Source organism: Bombina bombina, chromosome 1, assembly GCF_027579735.1.
Source record: "Bombina bombina isolate aBomBom1 chromosome 1, aBomBom1.pri, whole genome shotgun sequence".
Taxonomy (NCBI): Eukaryota; Metazoa; Chordata; class Amphibia; order Anura; family Bombinatoridae; genus Bombina; species Bombina bombina.
The window spans coordinates 719,227,646-719,246,828 of NC_069499.1; the positions used below are offsets into that span (position 1 = coordinate 719,227,646).

The 19,183-nt window shown below is 36.4% G+C and overlaps 1 protein-coding gene across 1 annotated transcript in view; it reads left to right on the forward strand.

The window, feature by feature from the left end:
- The first annotated feature begins 1,479 nt into the window (after positions 1-1,479).
- Positions 1,480-19,183, forward strand: part of C1H8orf48 (chromosome 1 C8orf48 homolog) — a 135,444-nt gene continuing 117,740 nt past the window's right edge. The window contains exon 1 of the mRNA XM_053714533.1: positions 1,480-1,662. Within this exon, the coding sequence (XP_053570508.1) occupies positions 1,480-1,662 (183 nt within the window). The remainder of the gene's footprint in view (positions 1,663-19,183) is intronic.

The window sequence follows — 19,183 nt, forward strand, 5'->3', positions numbered from 1 at the left end:
GCTAATTTTGAAAAAAAGTGGTTTGGAAATAGCAAAGTGCTACTTGTATTTATTGCCCTATAACTTGCAAAAAGCAAAGAACATTTAAACATTGGGTATTTCTAAACTCAGGATAAAATTTAGAAACTATTTAGCATGGGTGTTTTTTGGTGGTTGTAGATGTGTAACAGATTTTGGGGGTCAAAGTTAGAAAAAGTGTGTTTTTTTCCATTTTTTTCCTCATATTTTGCAATTTTTTTATAGCAAATTATAAGATATGATAAAAATAATGGTATCTTTAGAAAGTTCATTTAATGGCGAGAAAAGCGGTATATAATATACCGTACAGTAAATAAGTACGAGGAAAATTACAGCTAAACACAAACACAGCAAAAATGTAAAAATAGCCTTGGTCCCAAACGGACAGAAAATGGAAAAGTGCTGTGGTCATTAAGGAGTTAAAGGGGCATTAAACAGATTTATAGCATGCATTGTAAAAAAAAAAAGGGGGTTGAGTTCAAGGTGGTTATTTTAGTTTGGAACTAACAGAAGTGCACAAGTGGTTTGTGGGATATTAGCACACTGGTTGACAAGTCCCACTGCTCTATTGGTGGAGATTGACATGCTTTACAAACATACAAACATTTTTTTTTCTACACAATAACTATAATTTTTTAAAACAGCCCGACCTGTAATACATATTATAATGTGATCTTTAAGATGCAACATAGTAAAAATGAATTTAATGTCCCTTTAAAGGGACACAAAACCCTCTGAGATTGTTACTATGTAGCTCAATTACAACCGTCCTTATTTGGCCTCAGCATAAGTGATTAGTTAAAGGAACATAAAACAGGTTGAGATCTGTGCATATCCTAAAAGGGCTAATTAATTAAAAATAGTTTGAATAAAAAAATTGTTTAACAATTGCTGGCAAGTATTTTAAAATAATTTTCAAAAATAAGCCAAATTTATTACATAGCTAAGCTGCCTGGAGCAGCCAACTCCACCCCTCTTATCAGTGTTTAGACAAAGGCACTGTATTTCAACTGAGTTCACAGCTTCTTGGCATGCTCCAGCAGATAATTCCTATGCACTTTTGCATTCTACCAAAACAACAATAGATATAGATACTGCCATAGAAGGAAATGTGTTGGGGGAGTTAGAGCTTTACCATTCAGAAACTAAAAAGAAAGGGTTAATGGCGAGGCACTGCTCTATAAATTTGCAGGTAAAGTAATTAAAGTACATATTATTATGTTCGTCTCTATCCCAACTTGTTTTATGTCCCTTTAAGAAGAACAATTTAGGATAACTTAGTTACAACATGGTGATGCCCATTACTATAATTAAACTGAAACATTTACACTTATTTCTTACATTTTTATTCAACTTCTATTATTTAAAAAAACTCATCTGCATATTATTCTCATACTAATGTGTGTTTGGACTGCATCATATATCTAGCATTTTTATGGTTTAGTGTCCCTTTACGAAACTATGGATAAACCACAAAAATCAAAGTCAGACTTGAAAGATTGGATAGAAACAGACACCATTTGCCGCAGTGTCCTGTTACTGCTTCAGATGGGCAGCTATTATCAGATAGAAACCTTAGCTGCAAGTTCTGTCTGCTTTGTGAAACAGAGACATTCTTGGGCTTTGGAGAACAAGGACTCTTCTGTAGGTTTGGTGAATAAAGCAATGTGGCAGACCTGGGATTTATTTTTGTATTTGATTTCATTTCCTCTGGGGTGAGGGAAGGTCAGACTTTATTGACATCCTCAAATCCCATCTAAATTTTATCAAAACATAGTAAGATCTGGAAACCATCCCTTGAAAGCAAAAAACCAACCACTATTTCATCCTCTTCAAAATCCTTACTAGATCTAATGCCTGATATATTGAAATACATTGTATTTCCAACAGTTTATTCTTATTTGAGATTAGTTTTAAAAATATATAGCAACACAAGTCTTCATCAAAGTATGCTTCACGAAGTTCAAACCTTCTCAATATGGTAAAGTCCCACAGTGTTCATCACAGAAAATGTTACCAGCTGGTTGGCATTATAAAGTAGCCAGGGAGTGGGCAATGTAATAGTTTTTAATATTATAACATTGTATCTAAAGCACACATTTATTGCATAATTTAACATAAATTTATTTAAAGGGACAGTCTAGTCCAAAATAAACTTTCATGATTTAGACAGGGCATGTAATTTTAAACAACTTTCCAATTTACTTTTATTACAAATTTTGCTTTGTTGTCTTGGCGTTCTTAGTTGACAGCTTACCTAGCTAGGCTCATATGCTAATTTCTTAGACGTTGAAGGCTGCCTCTTATCTGAATGCATTTTGGCAGTTTTTTTTCCACAAAAGGGCGTTAGTTCATATGTGTCACATAGATAACATTGTGCTCATGCACGTGGAGTTACCTAGGAGTCGGCACTGATTGGCTAAAATGCAAGTCTGTCAAAAGAACTGAATTAAGGGGGCAGTTTGAAGAGGCTTAGTTACAAGATAATCACAGAGGTAAAAAGTGTATTAATATAACTGTGTTGGTTATGCAAAACTGGAGAATGGGTAATTAAGGGATAATCTATCTTTTAAAACAATAAAAATCCTGGTGTAGACTGTCCCTTTAAAGGGACACTAAACCCATCAGAAAATTTACCTCCATTAGCCAGATAAATATAAATATGTACTTTTTGAAAATATCATTGCGCTTCATATGTTTACCCTTTCTGAGAAATCGTAACCCGAAATTTAATTTAATTCCGTACCCACCTCCGGCAATAACTTCTAATCCTCCAATCGAGACTGATAACCCAAGTTATCAACATGGCGGATTATCGCCGCTATGCGCATGCGAGATTTTAAGTAATCGTCATAGCAAATGTCACTGGAAATAAACATGCAGACCTGCTTATGGCTCAATGTGGAGTGGAATGGATATGCGCATGTGCGGGTAGACAAATCGATATGACAACATCACAAGTTAATGACATGCAATTATTGAAATTACTATTGTTATGTTTGTTGTATCGTGCGCCTCCCATATTTGAGGGTTGGCTGATATGACGTAATAGACGAAAATTAAAATTAATATTTCTCATGTTTAGAAACTTTGTTTCAGACTACAAATAGGTATGTGATGATATGTAAACATGTTACATATGATATTGATGGTCAGTAGGTGGGGAAAAAAAAGTTTTGGAATCCTTTAATGATAATTTAAGAAAGAAACATTACCTTTTTTTAATATTAGCTAATAGTATCTTATTGTTTTTAGCTGGGTGGTAAGTAAAATCAGCCAAGTGGTGCTCCCATTAAAAAGGTACGGGGGAGAACACTGTATCATAAGCCATTAATATTTTTTTCCCATAGCCTCCTAGCTATTTGCCTTTATCACATTATTCACATTAATTATATTGTTTGTTACACTCGGTTTCTTCTCAACATAAAGATTTTAAGGGCTGGTAAAAGAGCTGATTACTTTGTAATGTAGAATAGGGTAGGGACTTTTATTATTTGGGTTTTTTTTTTATTTTATTAGGGGGCTTAGATTAGGTGTAATTAGTTTAAAATTCTTGTAATATTTTTTTATTTTCTGTAATTTAGTGTTTTTTTTTTTTTGTAATTTAGTTTAGTTTATTTAATTGTATTTAATTGTAGGTATTGGTAGTTAATTTATTTAATTAATTTAATGATAGTGTAGTGTTAGGTTTAATTGTAACTTAGGTTAGGATTTATTTTACAGGTAATTTTGTAATTATTTTAACTAGGTAGCTATTAAATAGTTAATAACTATTTAATAGCTATTGTACCTAATTAAAATAAATACAAAGTTGCCTGTAAAATAAATATAAATCCTAAAATAGCTACAATATAATTATTCGTTATATTGTAGCTATATTAGGGTTTATTTTACGGGTAAGTATTTAGTTTTAAATAGGAATACTTTAGTTAATAAGAGTTAATTTATTTCGTTAGATTAAAATTATATTTAATTTAGGGGGGTGTTAGGGTTAGGGTTAGACTTAGCTTTAGGGGTTAATACATTTATTATAGTAGCGACGAGGTCCGGTCGGCAGATTAGGGGTTAATACTTGAAGTTAGGTGACGGCGACGTGGGGGGGGCAGATTAGGGGTTAATAAATATTATGTAGGTGTCGGGGATGTTGGGGGCAGCAGATTAGGGGTTGATAGGGATAATGTAGGTGGCGGTGGTGTCCGGAGCGGCAGATTAGGGGTTAATAGTATAATGCAGGTGTCAGCGATAGCGGGGGCAGCAGATTAGGGGTTAATAAGTATAAGGTTAGGGGTGTTTAGACTCGGGGTTCATGTTAGGGTGTTAGGTGCAGACTTAGAAAGTGTTTCCCCATAGGAAACAATGGGGCTGCGTTGGGAGCTTAACGCTGCTTTTTTGCAGGTGTTTTTTTTCAGCCCAAACTGCCCCATTGTTTCCTATGGGGGAATCGTGCACAAGCACGTTTTGCCAGCTTACCGCTACCGTAAGCAACGCTGGTATTGAGGGTTGAAGTGGCGGTAAATTCGGCTCAACGCTCCCTTTTTGGAGCCTAACGCAGCCCTTCAAACAACTCTAAATACCAGCATTGTTTGGAAGCAGCGGTAGGAAAAAAAGCTGCGTTAGCTACGCGGGTCTTTACCGATAAAACTCTAAATCTAGCCGATAGTCTCCAAAGGGATTAAATATGTTGCAAAAAAAGCCCTCTCAATTGGAGATTTGACAAATAAAAAATTTTCAGAGAAGAAACAGACTCAAACTAATTGGTTGAGCCTGAATTCAGGCTCCTATAAATGTGGACATAGACCTTGTAAGAGCTGTGAATTCACTGACAAAACTTTACTTTCACCTCAACTAACACTAAAGAGACTTATACAATCAAACAAAGAATTGATTGTACCTCACAATACGTGATATACCTCATCACATGTCAACATTGTTATCAACAATACACAGGAATCACCACACGCTCATTAAAAGACAGATTTGGAGAGCATCTTCTATCATTATCTGAAAAAGAACCTAAGACTCCAGTTGCCAAACATTTTTGCCAACATGGCATAGGCACCACATAGTTTTCCTTCATAGGGATTGAGAAAATATTGAAAAATGCGAGGGGAGGGGCTAGAACAGCCAGACTCCTCAGAAGAGAAGTCTTTTGGATAGTCAAACTTAATACTAGATATCCTCATGGCATCAACAGATGCCTGGGTGTTGATTTATATGTATAGTAATGCCAATATAAATTAAAAATCTATAGCTATAAATGATAAATCACATACACTGGGCCATCCTATCTTCATATCCCCAATACTCTCTATCCCTTTTATTCTACATTCTATTATAGATTTTTATTTTAACATTTAATATGTTTCCATGTATCCTCAACACAATATACAATTGTTATCTTTTTTCTTCCCTTTCATTTCTATCCTTTTCTTTTTTCTTTTTACATTCCATGACTCTTTTCTAGAAATTTTGAAGTTTCTTCAAAATGTTCTATAAATATTCTATCTATTTGGTTACACACTGTTTTCACCTACAAGTAATCCAATAATATACATGACCATTTTTAGATTGAGAGAGTCAGGTACCGTTCCCTTATTTGTAGCAGAGCATCATGTTTTATCTCATTAGCATATTTGCCCTCTAGGCAATTTATAGCCTTCTAATTGTAATAACATATATTCTTTACCAGGGAATTTTCTCACCTAAACTATGAGCCTTGCTACCTGGGTCCCTCCCAATCCATTTCCCTTTATATATTTAGTATATACACATTGTTAGTTTAGTTTTTACTATCTGTATGGCAGTCCTTATGCTGGCTCCCATATGCCGAATCTTGATCAATTCACACTGTTCTTAATATTGTGATATAACTCATCGGCATTGTGAACCTGATATATATGTATGTTTTTTTTACAGGCAAAAGAGCTGATTTCTTTGGGGCATGCCCCGTAAAAAGCCCTTTTAAGGGCTGGTAAGGTAATAGAGCTGTTAACTTTTTATTTTAGAATAGAGTAGGGCATTTTTTATTTTGGGGGGCTTTGTTATTTTTTTAGGGGGCTTAGAGTAGGTGTAATTAGTTTAAAATTCTTGTAATCTTTTTTTTTTTGTAATTTAGTTTAGTTGATTTAATTGTAGGTAATTGTAGTTAATTTATTTAATTTATTTATTGATAGTGTAGTGTTAGGTTTAATTGTAACTTAGGTTAGGATTTATTTTACAGGTAATTTTGTAATTATTTTAACTAGGTAGCTATTAAATAGTTAAAGGGACATTAAACCCAAAAATTTTATTTCATGGTTCAGCTAGAGAATACAAATTTAAACAAGATTCCAATTTACTTCTATTATCTAATTTGCTTCATTCTTTAGATATTCTTTGTTTAAGAAATAGCAATGCACACAGGTGAGCCAATCACACAAAGCATCTATGTTCAGCCACCAATCAACAGCTACTGAGGCTATCTAGATATGCTTTTCAGCAAAGAATATCAAGAGAATTAAGCAAAATAGATAATAGAAGTAAATTAGAAAGTTGTTTAAAATTGCATGTTCTTTCCAAATTATGAAAGAAAAAAATTGGGTTTCATGTCCCTTTAATAACTATTTAATAGCTATTGTACCTAGTTAAAATAAATACAAAGTTGCCTGTAAAATAAATATAAATCCTAAAATAGCTACAATATAATTATTCGTAATATTGTAGCTATATTAGGCTTTATTTTACAGGTAAGTATTTAGCTTTACATAGGATTAAAGGGACACTGTACCCAAATTTTTTCTTTTGTGATTCAGATAGAGATTGCAATTTGAAGCAACTTTCTAATGTACTCCTATTATCAAATTTTCTTCATTCTCTTGGTATGTTTATTTGAAAAGCAAGAATTTAAGTTTAGATGCCGGCCCATTTTTAGTGAACAACCTGGGTTGTCCTTGCTGATTGGGCAGCACCAATAAACAATTGCTGTCCATGGTTCTGAACCACAAATTTGCTGGCTCCTCAGCTTAGATGCCTTCTTTTTCAAATAAAGATATCAAGAGAACGAAGAAAAATTGATAATAGAAGTAAATTAGAAAGCTGCTTAAAATTGCATGCTCTATCTGAATCACAAAAGAAAAAATTTGGGTACAGTGTCCCTTTAATTTATTTAATAAGAAATAATTTATTTCGTTAGATTAAAATTATATTTAATTTAGGGGGGTTAGGGTTAGGGTTAGCTTTAGGGGTTAATACATTTATTAGAGTAGCGGCGAGGTCCGGTCGGCAGATTAGGGGTTAATACTTGAAGTTAGGTGTCGGCGATGTTAGGGAGGGCAGATTAGGGGTTAATACTATTTATTATAGGGTTTGCGAGGCGTTTTAGGGGTTAATACATTTATTATAGTGGCGGTGAGGTCCGGTCGGCAGATTAGGGGTTAATAAATATAATATAGGAGTCGGCGGTGTTAGGGCAGCAGATTAGGGGTACATAGGGATAATGTAGGTGGCGGCGGTGTACGGAGCGGCAGATTAGGGGTTAATAATAATATGCAGGGGTCAGCGATAGTGGGGGCGGCAGATTAGGGGTTAATAAGTGTAAGGTTAGGGGTGTTTAGACTCAGGGTTCATGTTAGGGTGTTAGGTGCAGACTTAGGAAGTGTTTCCTCATAGGAAACAATGGGGCTGCTTTGGGAGCTTAACCCTGCTTTTTGCAGGTGTTAGGTTTTTTTGCAGCTCAAACTGCCCCATTGTTTCCTATGGGGGAATCGTGCATGAGCACGTGTTTCAAGCTGGCTGCTACCGTAAGCAACGCTGGTATTGAGAGTTGAAGTGGTGGTAAATATGCCTCTACGCTCCCTTTTTGGAGCCTAACGCAGCCCTTCAGAAAACTCTAAATACCAGCGTTTTTTAAAAGGTGCGGGGGGAAAAAAACATGCGTAGCTAACGCACCCCTTTGGCCGCAAAACTCTAAATCTAGGCCATGGTGTCTTATGTATAGGTTTATTAATAATAACCCTGTCATATATGATGAAAACATCACTAAAAAACAGCTAAATCTAACACTTTGTTTAAGCCAGAGGGAAACAATGATTGGAACTTATATATACAATATGTCTCCCTCTGGCATAGACGAACATATCTGTTAGCACCTACATTATGGGGGATGTGTTCTAGGGGGGTGATCTTGTATGTATGGTGATTGCCCTTGTGCTGGACTGTACTATGCCTAGATACACTGTGTTTCATGGAGCGGTTTTTAGTTTTCCTCCAATGTTCACTCCACCTGGTTCGAATTTTTCTGCAAGTGCACCCTAAATATTGAAGGCCACATTCGTACGTAAGTACGTAAATAATATAGTCACTCCCACAATCGATTCTACTTTCAATTGTGATAATTTCCCATGTGGTATGGCACTTTATAGTTTTATTTCCATGTGTGATATGTTTACACATGTTACACCTAGTTTTGTTACATCTGTATGAACCTATTCTCTTTTCTTTAGTAGTTGGGAAATTGTGATTGTGTATAGTCTTCTTTTTGGATATCACCACCTTACTTGGCGCGAGTTTCTGTTTAAGGGTTGGTGCTCTACGGAACACTAGTTTGGGTTTTTTATTTATACCGTTTTTAAGGATGGGATCTTTTAGAATTATAGGCCAATATTTATTGAGAATCCGTCTTATTTCTTTATGTTCTGAATTATATTGGGTAATGAACACAGGGTCCTTTGAGTATTCTTCATTTTTTGTCTTATTTACCCCTTTTGAATTTGGTGCAAGAATACTATCTCTAGCTACATTACTCGCTTTGGTATAGCCATCATTAATTAGTTCCATCGGGTATCCTTTCTCTCTAAATCTTTTTATTAAGATTTCAGATTGAACATCATAAAGTTCCATCGTACTACAATTTCTCCTAATTCGTCTGAATTGACTGTAGGGGATGTTGCTCTTCCAGCTATTAAGATGGTTGCTTGAGAAGTGGAGAAAGTTGTTACTCTCCACTTCCTTAAAATAGGACATCACCCCCATAAGTCCATTCTAGAGTTACATCCAAAAATTCTATTTTGGTCAATTTTGTTATGTGTGAAGGAAAGACCCATATCGTTGGAATTGAAACTATTCACAAATGAGGTGGCATCCTCTAAAGAACCGTTTCAGACAAAAATAAGATCATCTATGTAACGGCCATAGAAAACCAGATTCGCCCCCCAACCAGAATTATATATACAGTATATATTTCTTGAAATTTGCCCATAAAAAGATTGGCAAAGCTGGGGGCGAATCTGATACCCATGGCCGTTCCCTTGATCTGCAAATAGTACTCATCTAAGAATTGAAAGTAATAATGAGACAATATATATTCAATACATGTCAAAATAAATTCTTGTTGTGAGAATGGTAAATATATATCATTTTCGAGGTAGCTACCTACCGCATTTATACCCAATTTATGGTCAATGTTAGAGAATAATGACCCTAGATCACATGTTAACCAAAGGTGTTGTACCCCTCTTTTAACCGTTAACATTTTGTTTAGCAAGTCAGTAGTGTCTCTGATATAGGATGGTAACTTGATGACATATTTTTGTAACTGAATATCTACATATTCGGACAGGCGATCCTTAAGACTATTTATCCCAGCAATTATTGGTCTCCCAGGGGGTGTAGTATGGTTTTTATGGATCTTCGGGAGATGATGATAGTAGAATGGAGTATTGGGGTGGTCAGGGAGTAGATATAGTACTTCTAGGGAGCTTAGCTCTTTCCCAACTGAGCTACAGCAGGGCTGCTCCGTGCCTCCTCCCCTTCCGGTCCCCATTCCACTTTGAACAATCTTTATGGTATTTGTCCAGGACGCTAGCAAGAAGAGAGAGAAAAAAGGGAGGAAGGAAACATGTATATATTTTTTAATGTTCCATTACAGAAGGAAACCAATTACATTGTAAATGTGATGTTATATTTGAAGTAAATGGGGGGGTCTATGGTTAGTGAGGCCACATGCAAACCAAATGCAATATCATTCAATTTTTGTGAGCTCTTTGGAGCTTCATTTTAATTATGTGCATATAAGCTTCTATTATACACTTGTATTACATCTAAACACAATGTGTATACCAATATAGTTTAAATTAATATTAACTTATTCTTTCACCTGAGAAGAGTTTATTTTTCAGATGGCATGCTGGCAGCAAGCTGAGTTAGGCAGAGACCGAGAGACATACTTACACACAGAGGCAGAGACATAGATAGACCAACACACAGAAAGGTAGTGGCTGACAGACAGACACAGACAGGGAGATATACACACACAGACACATGTACACTGGCAGACAGACAGACCCACTCACACACACACACTCTCGCATAGGCAGAGATATAGAATGAGAGAGGAAAAACACACACTGGTAGACAGATACACAAAGACGGAGACAGAGACACACTCTAACACACACACACACACACACACACTATTATAGATACAAACACATACTTTCACAGACAAAAACATTCATATACACACTCATACACACATTCTATCACACACACACATAGACACATTCAGACTCATGCACACATAAAGTCTCATACTACACACTCTCTTCCATCCATGTAAACACACTCTCTCAGACACACATTGCACACACACACACAATCTCATTCACACATATTCTTATACATACACAGGCAGGACACAGACAAACACATTCATATACATACTCAAATAAATATGCACACACACACATTTTCTCACACACACCCTCATACACACAGAGTGTACACACACACATTCAAACACACAGTCTCGTACATAAACACAGTCTCCTACATACACATATATACAGGCTGAACACAGACAAACACATTCATATTCTCCCACATTATCTCATTCTACACTCTCACACTCTCATACACTCACGTCCATACATGTACACATACTCTCTTAGACACACGCACACTTTCATCCACACACACAGTCTCATATATTTGTTACGGGTAAAGTACGAAATCCGGGTAATGCTAGGACTACCCAAGTGGCTGTGGGTAAAGCCTGATGTTGTAATTCCCCAATCTACACTATTTATTTATTTTTGCCCCACCGATCCTCTGGCACCCACCCCAAGTGAACCTTGGAGAATGAGATTTACAGGGGGAGGGGGGCATTTATAATCTTACATCAGGCTTTACCCAAAGCCGCATGGGTAATCCTAGCATTACCCGGGTAATGCTAGGATTACCCAATATCTGATTTTACCCATAACATATACATACACACTCACACATGTATTGGCAAATCAGCTTCTAGTAAAAGTTATCACTGTTTTAGCGTTAACATTTTGCTCTGCATGTGCATGTGAAGCATAGCTAGATATTGTCACTGCACCCATATTTTAACTAATGCAGCTGCTCAGATGATCAGTGGGGCTTGTATCATGTTAGCAATTAACAAATTGAGTTATTACCAGATGGTACAATCACCTTAGGCTCTCTGAGCAAGTGATGTGTTTAAAATGCTGGTGTACGGTGCATACTTAAAGGGACAGTTTACTCAAAAAATGTCTCCCCTTTAATTTGTTCCCAATGATCCACTTATTTTAGCAGATCGCGGTTGACTTACCTATAAAATAAACCCTAAGATAGCTACAATATAATTAATAATTATATTGTAGCTATCTTAGGGTTTATTTTATAGGTAAGTATTTAGATTTAAATAGGAATATTTTAGTTTATAAATGAATTAGATTAATTTAATATAAATTTAGTTAGGGGTGTTAGGGTTAGATAGAGTTAATATAAATACTATAGTAACTATATTAACTATATTAACCCTAATATAATTAGGGTTAATATAGTTAATATATATAATGTAATACCTATATTAACTATAATATACTTAGGGTTAATATAGATAATATAGCTGGCGGCGGGGTAGGTAGATTAAATAAGGGGTTAATCATTTTAATAGAGATGGCGGCGGTGTAAGGGGCTTACATTAGGGGTTAATAATTTTAATATAGATGGCGGCGGTGTTAGGGGCTCACTTTAGGGGGTTATAGATATAATATAGCTGGCGGCGGGGTAAGGGAGCGGCGGTTTAGGGGTTAATAACTTTATTAGGTTGCGGCGGGGTACGGGAGCGGCGGTTTAGGGGTTAATAGCTTTTTTATTGTTAGGCTAGTGAGGGGGGATAGCGGATAGAGGGTTAGACGTGTCGGGCTATGTTAGGGAGGCGTGTTAGACTTGTCGGGCTATGTTAGGGAGGCGTGTTAGACAGTGCGGGTGTTTTAGACTTTAGTCAGGTTTTATAGGCGCCGGCAGTTTCTAACGTGCCGCAAGTCACTGGCGACGCCAGAAATTTGTACTTGCGCAGATTTCTGGACATCGCTGGTTTGTCAGACTTACGGCACGTTAGCATCTGACGGCGACTTATATGGGATAGCTCGAGTTGCGAGCTGAAACTGCGGGCGACGCCGGTTCCCTCGCTTGCGCCGCAAACTGCGATCTATATCGGATCGCGCCCTAAGGCTCTAAATAGGTAGAATACCCAATATACAATACACATCAATAGAGCAACATAAATGTGCACAGTGCAAAACAACACAAATAGTAAAAACAAAATGAGATAAGTCACGTGACTAACCTGGGCCCACATATAGTATATATATATATATATATATATATATATATATATATATAATCGGCAGTAACACATCGGCAGTAACAGATTTGCAAGGGTAAAACAGAACCACTACACCCTGCTGCACACAGAACCCATTATCAAACGTATAGGAGGATAAACCTGGGCAGGTTCACGTAATGGGTTCTAAGTGGATCATAATATCCTTACAAAATGAGGCATATAAATACATGAAACAGCAAAATGTTGTACATAGGCAGCCAATAATAGCTAGCGCAAATAGCCAGATACATGCAAGCAGGCACATATACAAAAGCAGTAAATATTAGTAGCAGCAAATTAGTTCATGCTGTAGCAAAGTTCTCTACGTAACAATGTCGTTTCCATAAGCCAACCTTCCACAGTGTGTGCGGTATACGAGAGACAAAATCACTGGTAAGACATAAAAGTCCCACTTCCAGCGCAAAAAGTCACAGTCCCACAATTGAATAAGTATCCAGACACTTATTTGTATTCACGTGGAGTTAAAGCTGAGTTGTGACTCGACATGCCTTGATTCCTCATCAGGTCAAACGGTTTGTATTGCCTCAAAAGAACCGCTAAACATCAGCGGTGTAAAGCACATCAATAATCCGTTGTGAAGTAATGGGCAGGGTCACGTAGTGCAGACAACCAATGCCTACGCGCGTTTCACCCCCTGCGTCCGGTGATAGACGGGACTTCCTCAGGGCTGTTGGAATGTTAGTCTTTAAGAGAGTAAATACTCTATTATGCTCCGCCCATAAGACAGGTGAAAATATGTACATTCATACAGTTAGCCATTTAATTACAAATAACCTACTATATACATTCATTTACTTTACCATTACAGGGTAATAAATCAAACCTTGTAAGGTGTACACTGTCACACAAGTAAAAAAATATACAAAAATCATCCATACGATGACATGAAAGCACGCAAGGTGCATAGAAGTAATTCAGAGCCCAAAAATTGAGAGCACGGGCAAGAGAGGGCAGAACTACTGTGTGCAGAACCAATGTTTAGAATAAAATGCATAAAAATGATCACTTGTATAAATCACCTCCAGCTGAATTGCTAACATTGAGAGTACTTATACAACTGCTGTGCTAAAAGCTACCTGCCATGACTGCTAGTAATACACACACAGGATGACTCATTTTCACACTGTTTAACAATGTTTTGCATTTGGAGCCCTAGATTTCAGCTAATTGATGCCTCCTTCATCATCTTCTAAAATTAGTGTATCTGACTGAGAAGTGAGAAGCTGGTAGTATAGAGCAGACAATTAAACCTCAGGAAACCAGGCTGCTTACAGCACACGCTAGGTGATACAGGAAGCTGAAGTAATATAGCAATGATTTATTTTAAACCTTGCTACAATGTGCTCACAGACTAATTAATGAGAAAAGATTCACAGAAGAAAGAATGCGCTTACCCTTCTTCCAACCATATGTATGAAAATAAACCATTGAACAAAAAACATTTAGAGGCTTGAAAGTAAATATTAAACTCATGATTCAGATAGTACAGGCAATTTTTAGAGAATTTTCAATTTACTTTAACCCTAGTGTAGCCACCTCAGCCATGTTTTCCTGGACACTTATGACTAGGGTTACTATATTGCCGCTTTTAAAAGGGACACATAAGGAAAATACATATGTCAGGGTTCTTATACAAAACATTTCCTTAAACAGCCCTGACATATGTATTTTTCATATGTGTCCCTTTTTAAAGCCGCAATATGGTAATCCTACTTATGAGTTACACATGCTGTAGGGTGTCCAGGGAGGAACATGTATTGTGTTTCTGGACAGTTCTATTTATTTTCCTCCCTGCAGTATGTGTAACTCATAAGTTGCTACACATTTATACCTCTTACCACTAGGGTTGCCCCCTCAGCCATGTTTTCATGGACACTTATGAGTTATACTTGATAAAGGGTGTGCAGGTAGGAACATGAATTTCAACCCTGGTGAGCACACAAATAGTGACACTGAATAGCACTAGTCAGGTTCCTCTCTGCATACCCTGCACATTTATAACTTATATGTGTCAAGGAAAATATGGCCGAGGTGGCAACCCTACTTGTCACTGGCTCACAATATGTATTCAGCGAGTTCCCAGTAGTACATTTAGGCTTGCCACCTCAGCCATGTTTTCCTAGACACTTATAAGTTACACATGCTGCAGGGTGTGCAGGGAGGAATATGTATATGAATAGTGCTGTCTAGAAACACAATACATGTTCCTCCCTGCACACCCTGCAGCATGTGTAACTCATAAGTGTCCAGGAAAACATGGCTGAGGTGGCAACTCTAAGTACATTGCTTTTCTGGAGTTGACATTTACTATGTGTTTAAGTCCCTTGAAAGGATTAAACACAGTTATATGCAAGGAATAGTGCAATAATAAAATACTCTAACATGTTACGGCATTTTCATTTTGCACTTTAAAGGGACAGTAAAAAAGGGAACAAGAAGGGGACAGGTGCAACAACGACTCAAAGTCTCCATTTATTTCATACACACGTAAAACATACAATATTGCACTTACAGGATTGCAATAGGTTATTCGCCTTTTGGTTAAAAGTGATTCGATTCTCCTGGTTAACAGTGCATAATCACCATAGGTAGTTTTGCCACACTTCTCCTTAGATGGAGTTTTCGTTTGCAGCGGTCTGGTCTCCTTTTAACCGCACTATGTGCGGACGCTATTGCACTTGGTTTGTCCTTTCAATCTCAGGCTTCCAAATGTCTGAGATTGAAAGGACAAACCGAGTGTAATAGCGTCCGCACATAGTGCGGTTAAAAGGAGACCAGACCGCTGCAAACGAAAACTCCATCTAAGGAGAAGTGTGGCAAAACTACCTATGGTGATTATGCACTGTTAACCAGGAGAATCGAATCACTTTTAACCAAAAGGCGAATAACCTATTGCAATCCTGTAAGTGCAATATTGTATGTTTTACGTGTGTATGAAATAAACAGAGACTTTGAGTCATTGTTGCGCCTGTCCCCTTCTTGTTCCCTTTTTTAGTTATTCAGACCGGAGACTGGAGTACTGTCGCAAGTTTCTGGGGAGGCTGCATAGAACAAGCAAAGTATCAAGAAAGTAACATCTTTACACACTGTGTGGTACATGGGTACTTTAAAAGCGATTATACCATCTACCAACTACGGTACTGTGTCAAAAACTCTTATGTGGATACATTTTTTGGACATTTGTGGACATTCACTGCTTTTATTGGCATATATTTTTAATTTAGTATTTTGTCACATTTTATATTTTATTATAATTTAATATTGCAACACTTTTAACAGTTTTTATTGGTATTAGTATTAGGGATATAAACCAGTACAAAAGGCATTGCAGCTAGCTACTTCAATCATCCTAGAGTGTTTATTGTGTCATATAATATCACGTCTATTTCTATAGCCCAGTTAGTCCATTAGAAGCGCTGCTTCATATTGAGTGTGTTAAAGGGACAGTAAAGTCAAAATTAAACTTTCATGATTCAGATAGAGTATGCAATTTTAAACATGTTTCCAATTTACTTCTGTTATCAATCTAGCTTTGTTTTATTTGTATCTTTTATTGAAGAGTAAAACTAGGTAGGCTCATAAGAGTTTAGGAGTGTGCACGTGTCTTTAGTAACATATGGCAGCCGTGTTTTGCAACATTGTATAACAAGGCTACAAATAATGTTTCAAAACACTGCTGCCATTCAGTGCCATATGTTACTAAAGACACGTGCACACTCCTGAGCTCTTATGAGCCTACCCTGTTTTACTCTTCAATAAAAGATACCAAGAGAAAATTGATAACAGAAGTACATTGGAAAGTTGCTTAAAATTGCATGCTCCATCTGAATCATGAAAGTTTAATTTTGACTTTACTGTCCCTTTAATGTTACTTTATATTGATGAACTTTAATTTAAAACTATATTATAATCAATGGCAAAAATCTTTAATTAATGCCAGTTTAATTTCTACTTGAAAGTTATAAGTATTTGCTGATTGGATAATTGAAATCCTGCAATCTCCCACGTAGAGGCTGCAAGCAAGCGCACCTAAAAAAAATACTGAATTTAATAATAACAGGTGTATAATTGGGATTAGGAGAGCACTGAGTTAAAGTTTGAGATTTCCTTTAACCCTTTCCCTGCTAAGCATTTTTTTCACTTTATAAATCAAATGACCAGTGCCTTTGCAAATGTAAGTGCCACTAGAGGGCTCTGCACTTACCCCAAACATAGACTATATCCAAAGGAGTAGCAGCACCACTTCTTCCAGTATCACAAACTTGTTTATTGGATCAAGATAAAAACATATCACAACACTTCAGTCCAAATGACCTTAAAGGGACAGTCTACAATAGAATTGTTATTGTTTTAAAAGATAGATAATCCCTTTATTACCCATTCCCCGGTTTTGCACAACCAACACAGTTATATTAATATATTTGTTACCTCTGTGATTACCTTGTATCTAGGAACCTTCTTCCAGCCCCCTGATCACATGACTCTGACTGTTTATTATCTATTGTCTTAAATTTAGCATTGTATTGTGCTAGATCTTAAATAACCCCCTGTGCCTGAACACAGTGTTATCTATATGGCCCACGTGTACTTTCTGTCTCTTTGTGTTGAAAAGAGATTTAAAAAGCATGTGATAAGAGGCAGCCCTCAAAGGCTTAGAAATTAGCATATGAGACTACCTATGTTTAGTTTAAACTAAGAATACCAAGAGAAAAAAGAAAATTTGATGATAAAAGTAAATTGGAAAGTTGATTAAAATTAAAAGTCCTATCTGAATAATGAAAGTTTTATTTTGTTGTAGGTCATGATTAAGGTCATTTGGACCAAAATGTTGTGATATGTTTTTATGTTGTTGTTCTAATGAACAAGTTTTGTGATACTGGAAAAAGTCGTGCTGCTACTCGTTTGTATATTATAAGCCTTTTTTTACCCCAGTGCTGAGCCAAATTTTAGCTTTCTTTGGCTACATTTAAACCCTATTATGAGTCAAATTTAAGTGAGTGACCCACACAAAAAATATATTGTTTTTTTCAGCAGGCCCAGCAGATTCACAATATACCATTATTATATTAATAATTCATGGCATGTGAGATATCTGCAGCAAAAACTGCAAAAAATATAATTTTTGCATAGATTTTAGTAAATAAATATTGAAAATGGCTAAGTGACCACTGCCGTTACTGTGATCACCTTGCTAAATTGTCATCAAGGGTAGTCACATGTGAAATAGTGACCCATATGGGCTTTTGGGGGGTTATAATATAGATTAGAGACAAAATTCATATATATTTTATAAAAGAGACTTGTCTACTAAAAATAACCTGTATTAAGGGTCTCTAGACATATCAGATTTTTTTATTGTGTATATAATGTAACAGGCTCAAGCAAATCCCCAAGTGCTTTTTTACTTGTTTTATTTTTAAAGAGCAGACAATTAGTTTCCAAATGAGGGGTCTTGGAGGTTTGTAGCTGCTAAGAGAGCTGAGATTGAGGGGTTTGAATAACCTCCCCCCATCCAGCTCCCTTGCAGCTACTTAGTTCAGCCCCTTTTTGACGCCACCACGTATGTACGTAGTAAAGTCACCGGCACTCCCATGAAACTGTGCCTCCCACTAGGCCACCAATGAAAACAGCATTTTAACGGCAATCCCTCTGCATGACGAAAAGGGCTCGTAATGTGCCAGCAGGCTGTGATGTGCATGACGATCTAGCTTGGCGCATCAAAAGGGTTTAATGGATATGAAACCCATTATTTTTCTTTCATGATTCAAACAGAACATGCAACAACTTTCTTCTTTACCTCTGTTATCATTTTTTTTGCTCTCTTGGTATCTTTGATGGAAATGCAGGGATGTAAGCTCAGGCGTGTGCACATGTTTAGAACAATATTTGGCAGCAGTTTTGCAAGAATGTTATCCATTTGCAAGAGCACTAGATGGCAGCACTATTTCCTGCCATATTGTTCTCTGTACATCTACCAAGTTATCTCTTCAACAAAGAATACCATGAAAATAAAGTAAACTCCATAATAGAAGCAAATTGGAATCTTTTTAAAAACTGTATGCATCCCAAAAGAAAATGTTTGGGCTTATATCCCTTTAAATAAAACATTGAAAAAGAAAAGGTGACAGAAAACATTTGAATTCACACTATATAGCAACTCGGTTGTTTGGTGAAGCCATGAGATCAATATGAAAAACACCCAAGTTATGTCTATGATATTTGTGGGTTCAAGATGGATTTTTGAATCCAAGCAAGGAAGTAAATTTAAAACCAACAAAGAAACAGGTGTATCCCAGGCTTTTTAAGTAGTATTTTGCAAGGATTTTCATAAATCTTCATGCAGGAACAAATGATGCAAAAGAGAAAGTAAGACATGACAGATAATTAATTCAGTATTAATAATTAACCAGTAATAGTAATTCATGATGTGTACATGATTTTGATTATTTTTTATTACTATTCTTAAAACTCTAGCTTTTTTTTAAT